The sequence below is a fragment of the Hermetia illucens genome, chromosome 2 (assembly GCF_905115235.1).
Source record: "Hermetia illucens chromosome 2, iHerIll2.2.curated.20191125, whole genome shotgun sequence".
In the NCBI taxonomy this organism is placed as follows: domain Eukaryota; kingdom Metazoa; phylum Arthropoda; class Insecta; order Diptera; family Stratiomyidae; genus Hermetia; species Hermetia illucens.
The window spans coordinates 9,025,972-9,046,197 of NC_051850.1; the positions used below are offsets into that span (position 1 = coordinate 9,025,972).

General features: G+C 46.1%; 2 protein-coding genes across 2 annotated transcripts in view; both read left to right on the top strand.

Moving 5' to 3' along the window:
• The window catches only part of LOC119647588 (fibrillin-3-like), a 61,684-nt gene extending 57,428 nt beyond the window's left edge, over window positions 1-4,256 (top strand). The window contains exon 31 of the mRNA XM_038048597.1: window positions 3,903-4,256. Coding sequence (XP_037904525.1) covers window positions 3,903-4,256 — 354 coding nt within the window. The remainder of the gene's footprint in view (window positions 1-3,902) is intronic.
• Window positions 4,257-4,268: 12 nt separating this feature from the next.
• LOC119647590 overlaps window positions 4,269-20,226 on the top strand; it is a 122,287-nt gene continuing 106,329 nt past the window's right edge. The window contains exons 1-12 of the mRNA XM_038048604.1: window positions 4,269-4,401; window positions 4,560-4,769; window positions 4,831-5,037; window positions 5,272-5,508; window positions 5,596-5,784; window positions 5,916-6,125; window positions 6,186-6,383; window positions 12,988-13,224; window positions 13,285-13,482; window positions 13,673-13,888; window positions 13,957-14,151; window positions 14,216-14,447. Of these exons, the coding sequence (XP_037904532.1) occupies window positions 4,671-4,769; window positions 4,831-5,037; window positions 5,272-5,508; window positions 5,596-5,784; window positions 5,916-6,125; window positions 6,186-6,383; window positions 12,988-13,224; window positions 13,285-13,482; window positions 13,673-13,888; window positions 13,957-14,151; window positions 14,216-14,447 (2,218 nt within the window). The 5' untranslated portion in view covers window positions 4,269-4,401; window positions 4,560-4,670. The remainder of the gene's footprint in view (window positions 4,402-4,559; window positions 4,770-4,830; window positions 5,038-5,271; window positions 5,509-5,595; window positions 5,785-5,915; window positions 6,126-6,185; window positions 6,384-12,987; window positions 13,225-13,284; window positions 13,483-13,672; window positions 13,889-13,956; window positions 14,152-14,215; window positions 14,448-20,226) is intronic.

Consider the following 20,226-nt stretch of genomic DNA (forward strand, 5'->3'; position numbering starts at 1 on the left):
TTACATTTAGTCTATCTGAAAATGACAAGTCCTTCTAAGGACGACTTATTAAAAATATAAATAATAAATAGTCAATGAGCAGCGCAGTCTATCTGCCTCTTGGCTCATTTTGCCAAGGGTGTTGCCACTCGGTAAGGGCGCGTTGCAGCTCTTCACGGGCAACCACTTCTCTTAAATTTTAACCCTTACCGCTGTAGATAGCTTTACACCCCTTGGCAAGGGGAGCAACGAGGATCTCTCCAGCGACCACCATCGTGGCTGGTTATGAGACAGTGCTATCAGCAGACGTCACTCGCAAAGCTCCCTGTTTCCGCACTTAAGCAAGGCGCTTACGATACACCTCCTTGCCAAGGGCACCAGCAGATACCTCCGCGCCATAGATGACCTACTGGGGTCTATGATAGAGGGTACCTCAATTCCTTTCGTAGGTAGTATCAGCGATCAAGCCGAAAGGAGACTTACGGCCATGTGTGGATACCGGAACTTCGGTGAGTTGGATCTCCGCTGGTCCGCTGGTTAGTCCCCATTCAATAATACGCCTCACTTTAAAGACAGCAAATGGGACTCCTCATTCCACCGTAAGAAAAGTTGCTGCTACAGTCGCGTTTAAGGGATTTACAGTTGAACTGGAATATTGGATCCCCCCAACCTAAGTCAAAACTTGTATTTGAGAGCTGATTTTGTTCGCGCTTTCAATGTAGAACCTGGCCTTTTTCTAACAAACACAGACTGTCGATAATACCTGTGGCCAAAAGCATGTTCTGCCGCCCGTGCAGGAGTCTCAGTTGTAAGCTGCGATATCCTGGACTGGGACATACATCGTTGGTATCATATCTTATCGATGAGGGAGACGCCAAACCGATCAAACAGAGTCACTATCCAGTATAGCCAGCTGTGGAGAAGCTTTTGTATGCGGAAGTAGATCGGCTACTGGAAATGGTGGTCATCGAGAAGCCACAAAGCGCTGGGGCTTATCCGGTGGCGGTTGTCGTTAAATAAGGCAAGGTGAGAATGTGCCTCAATGCCTGTAAAGGCAATCTCTGCACGGTGACGAGTGCTTATCCCGTTCCGCTCATTCATGGGATCTCGAGTCGATTACTTAAGGCATATTTCCGATATTGACTTTAAGGACCCATTGTTACATACACCCCTCGACGAAGCGTCAACGGATAAACTGCTTTCGTCATCCTTGGTAGGCCCTTGTACCAGTTCCCAAGAAAGTTCCGGATCGTATAATGCTCCATAAACATTGTGTGAGTTAACGGATAAGGTGATTTCAGCCCATCTGAGGAATGAAGTCTTCGTCTATCTGGATGATTTGTTGCTCCTGTCTGACACGTTCGAGGACCTCATCCTTCAACAGGTTCCAGCTCATCTGAAGAGCGCGGGTTGGACTATCAATGTGGAGCACGGAGCGAGGTGAAATATCATCGGACGTGGGGTTGTTCGCACTGACCCAGACAAAATAAAGGCTACTGTGGAGTTTCCGCTACCGAAGTGGATGAGACAGCTGCGTCATTTCTTGGGTGTCTGTGACTGCTGCCGTAGGTTCATCCACGACTTTGTAGCTGTTTCAACTCCTTTGACTAATATGATATGTAAGGGTCGTCGATTCGAATGGACCAATGATGGGCTTGTTAGAGCAGGAGTGTCTGGCCACCGTGGAGGCCATCAGGCAGTTCCGGGCCTAAGTAGAAGGACATTCATTTGAAGTGCTCACTGATCATGCTCCTCTCAAATGGCTAATGGACCAAAGTGATTTGTGCGGTAGCCTTGCTCGATGTCCCTTGAAGCTTCAAGATTTCAAGTTCAACATCATGCATCCATGCAAGGGGACACAGAACGTCGTTCCTGATACTCTGTCTCTCGTTCATGGTACTGATGCCTTAGAGATTTCAACCCTGAGCGACGAGGGCACCACTGAACTCTACTGGAACTCTCCTGCTTTTAAATCTGTGGAAATCTGCTATTGATAGCTCGAATTCAGGACAATTCTCTTCGATTTCCGAATCCACGTGTGATCGACGGGTACGTGTACAAAAGAACAAAGTACGTCTAGGGAGATGCTGTTCAGGAAGCTTCGAGTTGCTAATTTTCCGGGCGAGTTGACGAGGGTTTGATTGAGCGACTTCATGACCACTCCCTGTGTGTTTATGGGGGGGGGGGGGCTTACTAAGGCCTTACATCATTTAACAAGCGGGTTCTTTGGATGCAGTATGTCTCAACAAGTAAAGTCAGATCTGGGGAGTTGTACAACGTGCAAGACCACTAAGCGCCCAATCAAATCCTTCGCCCTCCTATGGTTCCCATTCCGCTCCCTGACAGGCCATTTCAGAAGCTCTTCATCGACCTTATCTACAAAGTAAGTCGAAAAACGTCGACGCTATCGTCACGCTTGGTCACTCCACACAATTAGTCTTCGTAGAGCCAATCAGGTGCTTCGTGGCTGAGGTTGTAACCCGATTTCTAGTGGATCGGATCTTTAATGTCTTTGGCAACAGTGTCCACGGACAATGGGGTACAATTCCATTCCGCTCACTACAGTTGGTTCAGGAAGCAAATTGGCATTAAACACGTGTTCACAGCTCTGTATTTTCCTCAGGCGAATATGAGAAGATGGAGTTCCTAAAACAGGAGATACAGGAGAAGAGAGGGAAGAAAGGGATGAGCCCAGCAGAGAGCAGCTGGCCATCACGATTTGAGAGCACCGCCATCTATCTACTTTCGGGGTGGGTGACAGGGTGTTCCAACGACGCGATTTTAATAAACATTATAATACTAAGCTGGATCTGAAATTCCTGGCAGTGTAAAGAAGGAACAACTGGGCGCTCATATGCCTATGCTGACAGATGAAAGTGGGAGAGATGTTGGAGTGTCTCATGGGAAGGACACTCCTTGGCAACTCGTACCTCAACACGCTCCTGCGGCCAAACTGTGGCACATCGATCCTTCGCTTCGGACGAAGTTGATACTTCAGCGATAGAAAATCCATCACCAGCGGTACAACAGCCACTCGAGGGGATTCCCACAATCCAGAAGGTTCAAATTGATGTGTAAAAGTTGATGGACTGAGTGGAACAATTAAAAGGCGGTTCCCAGTCCAGTAGGGAGTATCTCAACCTAGACAAAGTGCTTACTCAGAATCTTCTCAAACTGGACTCGATAGACGCGGGTGACCAGGATAACATCCAGGTCGCTCGAAAAAAGGCCTTCAGGCGCGTTTATGAGTGCCTAGGTAATTTCGTTGCTGGAGGCAAAATCAGAGTAAACCGTCGCTGGCTATCCAAACTAATTCCTTCTCCTTCTTTCCCTTGCAAAATATTGAGAAGGCAAAGTTTTGAGGTTCCTATTCTTCTTCCTATATTCGGGGGTGATTGTTGTGATTGTGATTGTTCAATTGTCAGCCACAGCTTCCTTTCTCATCAAAAGTGTTGGTGCTGAAAATTTTTGATTCGATATCAAGTGATGACATCGCCGTCTAGACTTATCAATTGCCTTATTTTAGTTGTCCTGGAGGTTTTCCCATCCCCTGAAGGACCACATTGTTACTTAGTTTGTTGGCCATCCCAATACTAACTAAATATTAAATAAAGCCAGGAAATTCATAGTAAAGGTTTACATCAGTAAGTTTCATCCCCAAAAACTTCGTCATTTCCGTTCTTTTGCAATATTGGACCCAAGCCGTGGAGTAATGAACCCCACTTACTTGAGACACTTTCTGAAGAGTTCGATTAGGTTGGGGGAAATAACCCTGTCAGAGTGTGTTGAGGGATACAATCGTGAATTCATCTAAGCTACCTCCCATCTATGAGGGTGAGACGACCACATTATTATAAAAACCAAGTTTTATTATCAACCCATAGCATACCAATCCTAACCCTAATCAATATCCTTTCTTTTAGGTTAACCCGTGCCTAGGTAAAGCATCTGGAACATTCGTGGTGAATTTTGATAACGATTGCAAATCCTTCTTCGTTTGTGATAACGATAAACCCCTAGAAAAGTTCTGTGAAGATGGTATGCTCTTTAACGCTGAGAGTCAAGTATGCGATTGGCCAGAGAAAGTTCGCTGTATTGAAAATGAACATGGACGCCGCCAAAAACGTGCGACTGCTGTAGGCAACCCTAAGATTTTGCCAGTAAGTTTCCTCAGCAAACTACACTTAGTGTCAGTTACTCCAGCAAAGCTAACCAAATTTCAAAATATTCCAGAGCTGCCAAAATCTAGAAAACAACAAATTTTATGGTCTAGCTAGCGACAACTGTCGTACATTTTTCAAATGTGAAGGTTCCAAAGCTTCGGTTTATCAATGTCCTTCCAATTTGGTATTCAATTCTTTGAAAGATGAATGCGATTGGCCGGAGATCAGTCACTGTCAAAATGTTACAAAGCAGCCACCGGTAAGTTTAAATTATCCCTCAGAAAGTTTAGTTCGTCCGTTCAGCAGTAAGGGCCGCAATGCTTTTGGTATTTGACAGTCGGTCTCCTCACTGTTGAACTGAAATCTTTCCAAGGTACTTAGTTATATTAATTTCAACTTCTATCATCTTCACTACAGCCATGTGTTGGTGTCAAGGATAACACTTTGGTGGAAAATTTAAATACAAGTTGTCGATCCTTCTACGTCTGTGAAAACAGCAAACCCATAGAACGACTCTGCCCTGATGGAATGCTGTTCAACATCAAAATGAAAGCTTGTGATTGGCCACAAAATGTCAGATGTGGAGCTCACCTGAATCTTCGTAAGAAGCGAGAGGTCGATCCACCGGTAAAATATATCCTATTCTCAGATAATTTACAGACTAATCCGACTAATTCTTCCTTTCTAGAAATGCTCCGAAATCAAATACATCAAACAGGACAAGTTTTATGGTATCACCAAGGATGGTTGTCAAACCTTTTTCAAGTGCCTTGACAATGAAGCTTTTGTATACAACTGCCCTCCAGGATTAGTGTTTAGTACGGAAAAGGGTGAATGCGATTATCCAGAGGTGACTAAGTGTGAAGGTCCTGAAGTGGATGAAGTAAAAGAGCCGGTAAGTCCAAATTCCGATCTAGAATATGCACAAGTTTGCGACCTGACTTCCTGAAATCTTAGGATTTATGGGATGTTAGCTAAATCCAAAAAAATATTTAGAAATCTCCTAGTCAAAATCGCTTATACAACTCACGGTACCAATTCGTATACAGGAAGGATACAGTCCTATTATTACAGAGGCAAAATACGAGAACCGTCCTAGACTCTAAAAAATCGCCTTCCCTCTTTCCAGGTCAACCCATGCCTAGGTAAAACATCTGGAACATTCGTGGTAAATTTTGAAAACGATTGCAAATCCTTCTTCGTTTGCGATAACGACAAACCCCTGGAAAAGTTCTGCAACGATGGTATGCTCTTCAATGCTGAAAGTCAAGTCTGTGATTGGCCTGAAAAAGTACGTTGTGTCAAAAGTGAACATGGACTTCGTCAAAAACGGGGAATTTCGCCAAGCAAAGCAAAGATTCTACCAGTAAGTTCACCGCATTGATATACTGCTTCATACCACTTAGAGCAGGAGTACCTTTAGAGAGCCTAACCAATATTCAACATTTTCCAGAGTTGCCGAAATCTTGAAAGCAACAAATTCTACGGTTTAGCCACTGACAACTGTCGTAGCTTCTTCAGATGTGAAGGTTCCAAAGCTGTTGTTTATGAATGTCCTTCCAATCTGGTATTTAATTCTTTGAAAGATGAATGTGATTGGCCGGAGGCTAGCCAATGTCGGAATGTTACAAAGCAACCCCCAGTAAGTTTCAATTATCCTTCAAAATATTTAGTTCGTCCGTTCAGGAAAAAGAGATTTCGCAGATGAAGTTTCGGATCTGTGGAACCGAATTCACAAACAATAAATTTGATCTTTCATTTTCTTCACGATAGCCCTGTGTTGGTGTCAAGGATAGCACCCTCGTAGAAAACCTGGAGACAAGCTGTCGATCCTACTACATTTGTGAAAGTGACAAACCCATAGAAAGATCCTGCCCTGATGGAATGCTGTTCAATATTAAAACAGAAGCTTGCGATTGGCCACAGAATGTCAGATGTGGAGCTCTTTTGAAGCACGCTAAAAAGGAAAAAGTAGAACTACCGGTGGGTATCACGCTGGAACTGGTTTAGGAATGCCCCTAAATTCATATTTATCTCTTCCAGAATTGCGCTAGAGCCAAGGAAGACAAGTTTTATGGTATCACCAATGACGGTTGTCAAACCTTCTTCAAGTGCCTTGATAACACACCGTTTGTATACAATTGCCCACCAGGACTAGTGTTTAGTATGAAGAAGGCTGAATGCGATTATCCTGAGACGACGAAATGTGAAGGTCTTGAAGTCGGTGGGACGAAGGAATCGGTAAGTCCTATCTTTTAGGTCATACAATTTTGGGACGGGCGAATGCTTCTGCATGAAATCTATCTTAACCTGGCACCAAGTTCAGACAATTAAGATTGTTTCAAGGATTCATGTTTCCAAATGGAAAGGATATTTTCATTCACTTGGAATACCAAGAATATTTCCAGCTTTTGTTGTCAAAAAGTCGACCCAGGGTCGCCGAATTATCTGGGCCTACTTGCCTCCTTCTCTAGATCGGAAGCCATTTGGTCAAGACCAATGAGTTGATGGGAGAGCAAGCAGATGTCATCAGAGTAGTTGAAGTCTTTAAGAAAAGATGCTTTGGTGAGTTGAGAGCCCCCTCCTTCTGCGGGTAAGGAGGGGGAGAGGATAGTATCGGCAACGGAATATACCCTTTTCGGACCAGTTTAGAACTTCAAATTCTTTTGGACTTTTTGCCTTTATCAGTTTGCCACTCCTTCCTACGCAAAGCACCCGAAATACACTCTCAGTCGAAAGCCTTCTCGAAATCGATGAGTAACAGTTCAAACGAGAACCTGAACCGCAATGATCCGCTGGGTGTTGATGTGATTATTGAAAGGGTACCCAGAGCGGAAGCCAATTTGCTTAGTCTAGAGAGCTTAAGCAGTATTATTTTAGATGTTGTCCTTGCAACGGCAAGGATCATATAAGTCTCTTAACACGAGTGTCATGTCGCCTTCTTCCACTGTCTGGGAAAAATCCCGAGCTACCAACGTTTACAGGAAAGAAGAAGTAACAACTGAGCATAGAATGTGGGTCGTGCCAGTCACAACGCCGAACAGAGACTGTCAAGCCTAGCAGCATTCCCCCCCCCCCCCCCTTCCCTTGAGCATAGTGATAGTCAAAATAATTTCGCTTTTATTTGGGGGTGTATTTAGGTGTTCTTTGTGGACAATGGTGAGACTACTCTGAACGTCCTCACAAGTGTATCGGAAGGCTTACCAGAGCGTACAAGCACATTCGTTCGTACTGAACAAACCTTTTGACCTTTACCAACTTCGTTGCTGAATGTCTTAATTTACGACAGGAGACACACCTTACTTATAGCAATTTCGCCAAAACCTTTGATACCGTTGACCACAATGTTATCCTCTCCAAACACTCTCTATTCAACCTCCCCCCTTCAATCATCTCTTGGCTTTCCTCCTAACATTGATACCTTTCCTGCAAAGTTTCCTTTTATGGACACTCATCCCGTTCCTTCCCTCCCTCTTCTGGTGCCTCCCGGGTTCTATTGTTGGCCCCTTTCTATTCCTTTTTTTACCAATGATTTCCTCTCCATCCTCACCTGTCCATGCCTACTGTACGCTGACGACCTTAAATTATTTGCATCTGTTTCGTCTCCGTTGGATTGTGCTCTTTTTCAGGCCAACCTTGACTCTTTGATCCGCTGGTGCTCGGTTAACAAGCTTGCTCTGAATGTCAGAAAATTCCACCGGATGTGCTCATGATTCACCTAAATCGCGCCGCGCCCTTTTCATACTTTTTTGACAGACAAATCCGTTCACTACTGACGTCCGTTCAATACCTGAGTGTAATCTTCGATGACAGGCTTCGTTTCAGTTCCCACTTCAAGGACATCATCAATGGAGCTTCCAAAATGTCTAGTTTAATACTACTTTCCTCAAATTACGTCAAATCAGCCTTTCTTAACACTTTTCAACTCCCTTGTCAAAAACGTCCTCAAATTAGTATATAGTCTGGTCCCCTTCAGGCAACTGTGATTGTCGCGCCCTTCAAGCTGTACAACGTAAATTTACCCCAATGTTTCCTTTAGACTCCTCCTTTCCACTAAGCATCTAGAACGATTGAAAAATACTTGCTCTGGATTCTCCGGACAACTTTCACAGCTCAGACAATGAGATGAGTTGCCCAGTTAAAACCTACGCAGGCGTTTATGATATCCCCCATATCCCGTGGGAAAATGGGCTTGACCAGAATTCGCATTCGCATCTCGATGCTGAGAATCAATCTCTGGATCAAACGGCCCTTTTTGGGCCGTTCCAATCGTTGTTGCCACCTGCTCCGTGAATCGTCACTGTCGATGTTTTTTACGTACGGATCAGAGGATAAACCGGGCCGATTATAAATGCGGGTCATCTCACTGGCCCAAAAAGTGGGCCGGGATCATTCCGGCTGCCGAGTACTCAGCCCCGAAATCTATAAGGGCAATATCTATGGTAGAAAAAGAGGACGAGGCAGACCTGCCAGGACGACAGACAGATATCAAATTGGAGGTTCTCGCGCAAAACCGGGATATCTGGAATTCCTTATTAGGGCAGACCAGATACCGGTTGTTGCGCCGTTGATGATGAGCACCCGATTCCGCTGAGACAGTTTGAACGCAACAGTGTACTCTTAAGGCGGAACTCCTATAAGTCGCACTTGTCCTTTGAGCTAATCATGTGGAATGCAGTGCAGTCCCACAAGCAAGTGCTTCGTAAAGCAGTGTAGAGCTCACCGAACTAGCTATAGGTACCCTACTGGAGCATCGCGGACCCTCATCATTTGACAGCATCCCTGTCAGGGCCATGCTAACATTGGACATCTTAATTCAAATATGTTGGAAATGATGATGAGGTCCTCAATTCTGATGTGAATAGTCGTTTCCTTATTGCGTTTCATGATAAATCGTCCCTTTGTTGGGTCCTTCTTGAGTGCAAGGCCTGCATCTTCCAGCCACTTCTTTATAGCAGTTATTGCTTCGATGGAATTCAACTGCATGTCCTGCAAGATACTTGGTAACAACAATCACTGTTATGTCATTGGGGTTACCCACTATCCTGACCACGCTAGCAACTGGAACGTTAACGACATCGATGTAGTATATGATGTTCCCCAATAGTGGTCCCTACACAGAGCCCTGGGGAACACCCGCGGAGACAATATATTTTCTTGGTCCATGATCGACGTTCCACCAAAGCAGCTTAGTAAATGGGCACAAAAATCGTCGCCAGAGACCCATTCATAAGGTTCCAATTGGCCGAGTTGAATATATTTTTCACGTCAGGACTTGCTAGCAGTACCCTTTCCATGCATTGCATTTTCAGTTAAGCCAGCAGCCAGTTTCAAGGCGTCGATGGTTGATGAATTGTCAGTCTAAAAAGCCTCTCTGACTTCCTACCGCCGGAAGCATTATAATAGGATTACCCTCTACAGAATTTCCTCACAATACCCAATAGGCATGTAGGTCTTCAATTAATTCGCCAGAAGATTCACTATCTTTAGGCAACAAGACCCTACAGGAAAGATCCCATCCATCTAGATGTTCGGTCAGTCCTTACCAGCTTAAGGGCTTTGTTTGGTGTATCATCAAGGCTCGATACCATTGTTGCCTCCCAGTTACCAGAGGTATTACAACCACATCTAAGGGCCTCTGGAGATTGTTAGTCGAACAACTTTCGAGAGGAGACCGGGACATGTCATTTGGAAAGCTGCCTGATCTTTGAATCTATCGACAACAACCCTGTAGGCGCTTCACCATTTATTTATCATCCTCTGTGCTGAATTACCAGAAGCAGTTCGTCTTGCCTCGCTGTATAGTTAGCTTGAGGTTTCTTCGAACTTACCTGTTGAGGCGCCCCTTCATCTCCTGGTCTGTCCTACTCAATGCTCTCTGCGCCGCTCGTCTGGTCCGGTGATCCGTCAACCAAAGATTAGACCATTCACTTTTTCACCAGCAGTTAGACCTCCTCCTGAGAAAGGTATAATTTCTTGCATCGATGAGCCGCGTACCGTCACAAAACATTCCGTGATATTCAAGGTTCTTCCCCAAGTGTACCTGGTATAGTCTCCTGGTGCAGCCACACGTTTATAAACATTTGCAAGTCAATTGCTTTCGCAAACAAACTGGATGTCCCCGTCATTCTTGGACGTTCAAGTCCCTTACTCCTTGACTTATTCTTTGGGTCAAAGACGATTCCATGGTGGCGACTGCGGATGCAGTGTTAACTGACGTACCAGGGCATATCGTCAGCTAGTGGAGAACTAACAAAATACAGCCTTTTGCATTTGCCAGTGAACTTCCCCATTTTGTGGCTCATCTATTGAAGTCCCCAGGAATGACATATAGTCTCCGTTCTTTCGGTTCCAAGATCAGTTTGTCCGGCGTTAACGAGAGAGGAGGAGAGTATCCGCTATGGACGTATATGTCGTCTATTTCGAGGCATACGCAGCACCCATTTTTAGGTTGGAACATACCGTATTGTAAAGCTTCATCATTCCGTGGCCACAAAGCTGTTGCACCTACGAGATCAGCTACCTCTAAATTATTGTTGGCTTTCCATGGGGTTCGATTTTGTACCCAGTTGCACCTCCGATTTCTACGTGGTCTGCGAGAGCAGGCCTTGAGTGATCCTACAGTGGTTTGAACCGACCTCACTTTCCCACCGCAGTTGAGATCAGGACACTTGCCGCTTTCGGCAGCATGCCTACCTTGCAGGTTCTCTCTACCATCGCTCAGCATATATTTGGAACCCTTGCTATATTCCCGGAAAATGAGGCCCTTTTTCCCACACCGTATGACTCGATCAGACCAATCGTCCATGATTGCATACTCCCTCGCCAGATGTAGGTTAAAGACATACTTCAAGCACCTCTTTAAAAAGATCTGCTCTCTAAAGTGACAGACTATCAATCCAATACGGACCTTCCCCTCTGCTGGTAGCTGCATGGTCACCAACTGCGTGCTCCACATGTCTTTCTAAGCCATATAGCGAATGCCTCCTAGAAGTTGTGAAGCTAGAACTGCGTTGCTAAAGGAGCGCAGATTTCTTTCTTAGAAGTAACTTTTATTGAATTTTAGCCCTGCGTAGCCATCTCATGATTTTGAGCACGTACCGCAGCGCTCTCACCGAGTAGAGTAGAAAACTTTGCTCTCATCGGACATTCCCCTTTTAGTTCCTCCGAATCCTGCAAAAAAACCTCGAATGACCGGTACACGTCGGGATACACTGGGAGTCCGAGGAGCCATCGACATCTATTTGCCGACGTCGATGGGGTGATGTGACCCTAACTTTGCCAAGGTGGTAGTTTTGACATGTCTCAGGATCCAGCCCCTCGGGAATGGCTGAGCAATTTGCTAGTGTCCGGGATCAGATAAGCCTAGGTCGCACCTCAGGGAACTAGGATAGGGCCTTTGTTCCCGAGGGTACACCCGTTCATAACCATTGCGGTCCACTCCTTTACATACGATCCGCTGGTGAAATTCAAATGGAGTATAAACATAACAAAGCAAAAAAATCGACGAAATTTCAGGGAAGAGGGAATAAATAACCGCGCTTGGGTGCAGTTCGAAACGCCCAAATAAAGAGGAAGCTTTACAAAGTGACGTCGCACACAGTGCGGGAACAGCAACTCCAATACCATTGCCTCTGTTCCGGAAAAAAAACTAGTCAGAATCCCTAGTCCGCGGGTCGATTCGGACACGACCCAAGTGGAAGTGCAGCCGGCCGTCCCAGCTAGGGCGAAATTGGAAAGGCTCACCAGGATATGCGCGACAGACGTAAAGTTCTTCCAGAATAACGTCTGTAAAGGCGGCCAAACGGGGTGATGGAAATGGAGGAACTACTGGATCGACTGCTGGACAACTCCTTCTACAGGAGAACGTAAACAAAGTCGCACTTCCCGCTGAGAACACTGTAAGCGCCAAACGGATTGCAGATAGCTCACTTCAAAACGCACGGGGGAAAAGCGGAAAGAGGAGGGCGCGTCTGAAGAGGTCTTTATCCAAGTAGTTTCCAGGGCCCAAAAAAAGGAAAGAAGCACAGAAGGACAAAAAGAATGAACTCATTGCGCCGCCTGAGTCCCATCTGTCCAGAGACAACGAGACTACAAACCGAAAAACAATAACAGAAGAGACGAAGCAACGAAGGACTAGACCGCCGACTCTCGTTTCGAGTCTGAAGCCTATGTGCTCTCTCAGATCTCGACGGCCTCGTAGAAAAGGTCGGGACGGAGGAGGCCATAAAACGTGAATGTTCAGAGAAAACCAATGCCCGGATAGGTATCACATCAGTGAATGGTCAATGGCAAAAACTCACTCTGGTGCAAGCCCCCGAGCAATAAGCGTTGTAGACTAGAAAGCTTTGTTCTCCTCGGACCTTTCGGTTCCACCGAATCCTAGTGGCATTTACCCTCCCCCCCCCCCTCCCCTCCTCCCCATATCCAACAAGCGTTAAAAAGGATCATCACCGGGGCGCGGATCATCTTTTCTTCTTTTAAGCGTTTTTTGACTCTTTCTCAAAGTGGGCGAAACGCCTTTTCGTCGTTGGAAACCTGTTAGTATCCTGGATGTCCGCCTTCCTTTTCTTGAACCCTCTTGTTTTTTCTGCCTCTGCGGGTATATGTACAGCTGGGTGCCATCTATCTGTCTGTTTATCTGCCACACGTACTTTTCTCAAGAACGGTTGTATCTATTGATAGGAAAAGCTGGAACTGTCAGTTCCCTTATATGCAGTAGGTATCATCGTTCCAGGTTTAAGGAGGCACCTCCATGCATCCAGAAGAAGGTGTACAACATTCAGTCCTTTTAGGTCACTTTTTAACAAGCATTTAATTGAAATTCTTCTCATCTCTTTTTTAGAATGATATATGCCTAGGAAAGTCATCTGGAGTACTACTGCCAAATGTTGAGAACGGTTGCGAGTCCTTCTTTAGCTGCGACAACAACAAGGCCACAGAAAAATTCTGCAAAAAGGGTATGCTCTTCAATGCTGAAAGCCAAGTTTGTGACTGGCCCGAGAAAGTACGTTGTGGAGAAGCAGCGCACGGATCTCGTCAAAAACGTGGTATTCTGCTGGAAAAACCCAAATATATGCCAGTAAGTTTAGCCCTGTCAAGTTTTTTGAAGTTTCTGAGGTAAACCATGTTCTGATTCCAGAATTGTTTCAACGTCCAACAAGACAAATTCTATGGAATTTCTCAAGATAAATGCAAATCCTTTTTCAAGTGCATTGGTCAACAAGCCTTTGTCTATGAATGTCCTGAAGGATTGATTTTCAATTCATATAAGGATCAGTGCGATTGGCCAGAAGCAGGAGAATGCTTTGACCCGAATGGTGTTGCAATCAGTCAAAGGGTAAGTTTAGTAGTTCGGGGTATGCCAAATGGGTCGCTCGTATTCCCTGGGTTGGAAAGTCAGTCTAAGTTTTCTAGGTTCAAAGCTACCGAACCCTAGTAGAATGAGCACATTCAATGCAGGGGTTGTGCCCCATATACCTCAAACTTGGTCAACCTAATCTTCTCTTTTGAAATTTTCCTTCCAACAGCCATGCATGGGAACCAAGAGCAATACCTTAATTGAAAATCTACGAACCAACTGTCAGTCCTTCTTTGTTTGTGACAATAATAAAGCCATTGAGCAATTCTGCCAGAACGGCATGTTATTCAATGCTGAAAGTCAGTCCTGCGATTGGCCACAAAACGTAAACTGCGGCTTCCACTGGGGACACCGAAGGAGACGAGATGTAGGAGCAAACTTACCGGTAAGTGTAGAATGCCAAAAAAAGTCGAGGCTTCCTAGTTCCTCTTTCAATATCAACTCCTTTTGTAGGACTGTCAAAAAGCGCTCGAGGATAAATTCTACGGTAACACCAAGGACGGCTGTCAGACATTTTTCAAGTGCGTCGAAAAGAAACCATTTGTTTACACATGTCCTGCAGGATTGACCTTCAATATTGACAAGAACCAATGCGATTATCCAGGAGTCAGTAAATGCGCAGGACCCGAAATCGATGAAGTGAAAACGGTTAGGAAAACTTTTTGACTTTCTGAAGAATTTTCTCGGAGCTAACTTTTTGGAATCCTTTTAGCCCTGTTTCGGCCGTCAGACTGGTGATCGTATCGTTAACTACGACAACGGTTGCAAATCATTCTTCATATGTAACCACAGTAAAGCAACTGAACATTTCTGCAGTGATGGCATGTTATACAACTCGAAACTGGAAGTTTGCGATTGGCCAGAGAACGTCAAATGTGTACAGGAAGCCTCAACTCAGAAAAAGCCCTCGTCCTGGCATATGCGCACTGTTCGCGAGTTACTCGGTAGGATCTTTTAATCAAATGTTGAATAGGAAAAGCTAGCTAACGACCTGAAAACCGACCCAAGCAAAAAGGATGATACGATTTTCGAAAAAGGACAAATTTCACTTATTTATCAGTTTATTTAGTTTAGATTATGGCAAATGCATGCAAAATAAATAATATCATGCGCAGATGAAGGATCTTTTTTTTTGAAAATTGGACTAGGCTTGATTCTACCAAAGGACCTTAGTCAACTCAGGGTGAATTACCAGCTTCTAAAGCCTTTTAAAGTCCACGAGAGCTCATCATCAACGGGCCAGGGAAGAGAGTCCCTCACTTTAACACCATCGGGGCGGCCACCCCGTTCATAGAAGAGATTTTCAACACTACCCGATGAGGGGGACGCAGATGGAGAGGGTTGTTTGATGGAGGGGAACGGTCTCCTTCTTAACATCCATTAAATCATTGTGGCTGATACCAACCCTTAAAAAATTATGACGCCTCAAAGTGGGACTGTTTTCATATCACAACGGTAACGTTTAATTTTTGACCCTATCTACGCAGGAGTAAAGAACGGCAAGAGGAGAGGAGGGGGACATCTCTGCCTTCAACCTCGTTTAAAGATCACTGTGGCCACTCCCCTTAAAAAGTTATAGCGCTTCAAATGGGAAGTATTTGGATATCGTCATGGTAAAGTTTGCCTCTCGCTGAAGAGCGAACCGCTAATGACCGATACACGTCGGGACACAGTGGGAGTCCTCGGAGCCACCGACAACTATTTGCCGACGTCAATGGGGTGATGAGACAATAGTTCTGTCAAGGTGGTAGTTGTGACGTGTATCAGGAGCCAGCCCATTCGGGACCCTAGTCCAATAGTGCGTATTGAACTGGTGTTAGTAAACCGCCTTGCGCCGAGCAAGGGCTGATCCATCCACGAGTCCAGGATCAACTAAGTATAAGTCATATCTCAGAAAACAGGGGTAGGGGCTTTTCCCGGAGAGTATACTCACTCCTGACCATTGCAGCCCGCTCCTTTGCAAAGGAAACGCTGGTGAAACTTCCTTTGAAAACTAACATAACGAAACAAAAATGATCAACGAAATATCAGGGAACGAGGAAGAGGAGGAAGAGCTGATAGCGTTTGGGTGCAGCATGAAATACCCAAAGAGGCCCACGGGGAAGCTTCACAACGTGACGTCACTGAGGGTGCGCGGCAGGCAACTCCAATACCCTGCAGTGTCTCTGCTCGGAAGGCAGGACATTTTCGGAAATCTTCAGTGAAATCCACCACGAAATGAAACCCGAAGAAAATAAGGCAGAAGCGTCTTTCATACGGAAAACGAAGGCTGGCGGAGTCCTCGTCGAGACACTCCAATAACCTGCAGCGCCTCTGCTTCGAACAAAAGCCCAGTCAAAATTTCTAATCCGCAGGTGTGTTGGGACACGAACCAGATGGAAGTGCATTCTACCGCCCTGGCTGGAGCCGAAGAGGACAGGCTCATCACGAAATACGCAACGATGGTAAAGCATATACGGTCGCAAACGTTTCTCCAGAAGGACGTCAGCGAAGGGGTCAAAACCAGGCTGATGCAAATGGAGAAACTACTGGACCGCATCTTCTTCTACAACCGTACGTGGATAGCCGCGGAAGACGCGTGAAAGACAAAAGGAACTACATTTCCTGCTGAGAAAACTGCAGTCGCCAAACGGATGCAAATTGAACTGGGGAAAAAGCTGAAAGAGGAAGACGCGCCTGAAGGAGATTTTATGCAAGTAGTTACCAGGGTTCAAAAAAAGAAGGCGAAGGAAGACAAAAGGAAAGAACTCGCTACGCTGCCTAATCTGTACAAAAACAAGGAGGCTACATATCGAAAAACAGTAACAGAAAAATCAAGGAAACGAAGCAAGACTAAAACGACGGGTCTACTCATTAAGCCAACGAAAGGCAAGACATTTGCGGAAGTCCTCAGTGAAATCCGCCACAAAATGAAACCCGAATAAATTGGAGGAGAAGCGTTTTCCATGCGGAAAATGAAGTTTGGCGGAGTGATCGTCGAACTAGGCCCGAAGACAACTAGCAAGAGTAAGTTCTGCAACGCCGCCAAGAGGTTACTGAGGAAGAAGCCTCTCGTTTCTAGCCTAGAGTCTATGAGCTCTCTAAAAATCCGAGATTTTGACTGCCTCATATAAAACGTCAAAAGGGATGGACTATGAGCAGGGAACCGACAAGAGGATAGCACGCTCCTGATGCGGTCAGGTAGGTCATCAAGCGAAAACCCGCAATGATCGTGGCACGTCTGGTGAAAGCGTTCCAGACACTGCGGGTTCGGGACGATGTCCAATCTTCAGGGCGGAGCTACAAAGAGCTCGGATGTGGCTAGCATGATCCACATCCTATAATTTAAAAGCACCGAAATTCAAACGCTGACGAGTTTTTAGCGCAGTTCGTTGCGGAAATAAAAGCTGATCTAGTGCTAATAAATGAGCAGCGGCTTAATGGTATCTCGACTCATCGGATGCTGCTGTCATCTGAGTTCTGGTCGGCGTTCAATTTCGTGTTTTTACCCAAGGCCGAAGGAAACCCTTTGTCTGGATTTCGTATTTAGGGATAACTTTTATTAGCGTTTACCAAACGCCGAATGAAACAATGCCCCACCTTCGGTGACCGCTTGATGCTCTGGAGCGATTCCAGCCTTTCCGATCGCGGAGAAGCAGATTCTGATAAGTGGTTACTTCAATGCTAGGGCCCTTAAACACGGCTTCCCTCACCCAAACACCAAAAAAGCGGATCCTGGAAATGGAAGCGAGAACCGGGCTGGTAGTTTCAAACACCACATCCACGAGAACGTTCCGGCGCCCAGACTGCGAAGGAAACATCCTGACATTACTTTTGCGTCGGATTCCCTGGCACCGCTGGTGGTGGTTGGGCGACGAGTCCTAGAAGACTTCTCGGCAAGCGATCATCAGTACATCGCCATCGAAGTGGTTAACGCTTCTCGCCAGCGTGCACCAACTCGGCACTCCCCTTCTTTGTGGAACGTCGCGAAAAGGGAAATTCGTCGGAGCTCTTGGCAGAGTCCTGCTGGGGAAACTTCGGGGAATGTTAGCGTCGCAGTTGACACTGTTATAAATTCAGTTATGAACCTGATAACGACGAAGTGTGAGGCGACCATGCCCCGTAGGAGCCTCAGCCGTGAAAAGCCTTCTATGTACTGGTGGACCGCAGAAATTTCCGGCCTACTGAAAGAATGCCATAAATAGGTAAATGTGGACCTGTGGGGACTTCGCTATAAACTTGTCACCAGAAAAGCGAGACTTTACGGAAACCCTGAATGCTAAGTGCCGACTAGATGGAGGTGTTATGGATAGATCATATGGTATGGATTGGACGTTCCGTACAGGTTGATGTCAATAGCGCGGAAAGCGTAGAAGACTGCCTCCCTTTCACAATTCAATTCTCTCCATGAAAAACAAGAAAGCGCCAGTTCCGCTCATCTGAAGGAAAGCATTTTTCCTTGCCGCTGGAAGATGGTGTGACTCGCGCTAATCAGCAAAGGAAAAGGAGACCCTGATCTGCCCTTTTAAATACCGGCTGCTGTGTATGCCTGACAGGATTGGGAAAGCGCTCGATAGGCTCATCAGCAGTAGAATCGCGGAAGCGATTCGCGCTGCCGGGGACTTATACCCAAGGTAGTTCGGATTCAGAGCAGAGGGGTCCACGGTGGATGCTGTTATGAAGGCCATGGGTGTGGTTCATCGAGCCGAGGTTTCTGGCTGTAGATCTCGACGGATAGTTCTCCTAACGCTTGATGTCAGAAATGCCTTCAAATCCGTAAGATGGACAGATAGGCACAGTTTCTTTCTCATTCAACATGTCGAGCTATCTCTTGTGGAACTAGTCACTTTAACTAAAAAGAGAATCTCGACCCTGCACCCCATATTGATCGACGAGTTGGCTATAGAGGCAAAACTAACTTTTAAATACCTTGATCTAGTGCTCGATTCAAACCTAAGCTAAGCTTCTTCAGGCAAGGCTGCAGCTGAAGTCTCGGCATTGAGTCGGCTAATGGTGAATGTTGGGGGCCCTATATCTACCAGGAGACTTATTTTTATGGTAGCAATACAGCCCGTTCTGCTGTAGGGCGCGGATGTATGGGCTGATGCCTTTGACAAAAAGGTGCATCGTAAGCGCCCTGCCAAATGCGGAGACAGAGAACTTTGCGGGTAAGACCTACTTATCGCACTGTCTCAGAACCAGCTTTGATTTTGATCGCGGGAGTGATCCCCGTTGCCCTCCTTGCTAAGAACTATGAAGCTATCTCCAACGGCAGGGGCGAAGATTCAAGACAAGCGGTTGCACGCGAAGAAGCTTAACGCCCACTTACGGTGCGACAACTCTTTTGGCAAAATGGGCCAAGAGGTAGATGAACTACGGAGCTCATCGACAATTTAAATCCGTTGCTAAATCGGATGCATGGTGGCATTGATTACTTCCTTACCCCACTTCTAAGTGGCAATGGAGGTTTTCAGCCCAACTTCTAAGTGGCCATGGAGGTTTCTAGTTTTACCTGCACAAATTTAGGAAGACTCGTGTCTTCCTAAATTTCTCCTCATCGTGAACGGAGGGCTCGGAAGTAGGTCACGTGGTGGACGAATGCCCTTCGTAATAAACGGAGGGAGGTCCGTCGCCTGAGGAAGAGATTCCAGAAGGCGCGTCGTGATAGTGATGTTCATTCTGTTGTTGATGTTGACCAGCTCATGCTCGCCTATAGGCGAGGTGTGTCTTCGTATAAGGTGTTGCTAATAGAGTCGAAGGAAGACGACTGGAGGCAATTCGTCGGTGAGCACTACGATGACCCTTGGGGTAGGGTCTACCGGATTTGCAGAGGGAAGCGAAGTCACAACGTAGCTGGCATCATGGGGAACGGAGAACCGATGCTGACTTGGCGTGACAGTGTTTGTGCTCTGCTAGGTGAACTCTTTCCGAGATCCGAGCCTTCGGTGTCTCCGGACGGTCGCGTTCTGGGAGGGGAAGAAATTCCTCCCCTTGCGAGTTGAGAGATCGAGGAGAGCATGGCGAGGCATAGGTCTCGGAAGTCACCTGGCTAGGATGGGATGACAGGCAAGATGTGCAAAGCCATCTGACAGGCCATCCCATCTCATATCCAGTGTTTGTTTCAGTGTTGTGTTCGTGAGGGTTATTTCCCAGCATTCTGGAAGAATGCCAGGGTGGTCGTGCTCCTGAAGTCGCCGGAGAAGGATAAGAGTAATCCTCGGTCGTACAGGGCGATATCCCCTCTCTCGGCCCTTGGTAAGGTCCTGGAGAGGATTATGATCCAGCGGCTGGGGCTGAAAACATCCCATCTGACGTCTGACAGGCAGTATGGCTTCCGTACTAGTAGGTCCACCGACGACGCCTTGATGCATGTCAAAAACCTTGTTGTCCGTTGTCCTAGCAAATACGTTTTTGGAATCTTTGTAGATTTCAAAGGCGCATTTGATTACCTAAGTTGGACGTCTGTGTTGTCTGAAATTTGTGAGTGTGACTGCCAGGAATTGGCTCTGTGGAAGAGCTACTTCCATTTCAGAAGAGCATTCGTCCAAGGTGTCAATGAGCATGTGTGGTTGAAAGTGGAGCGCGGCTGCCCACAGGGATCTATCGCAGGTCCATTTATATACAATCTGATGATGGATGAACTTTTGGGTGAGCTTTCGACCGTTGCTGAATGTGTTGCCTACGCGGATGATCTCCTCATTCTTGTTGAGGGGAACACTCGACGTGAGGTCGAGCAGCAGGGTA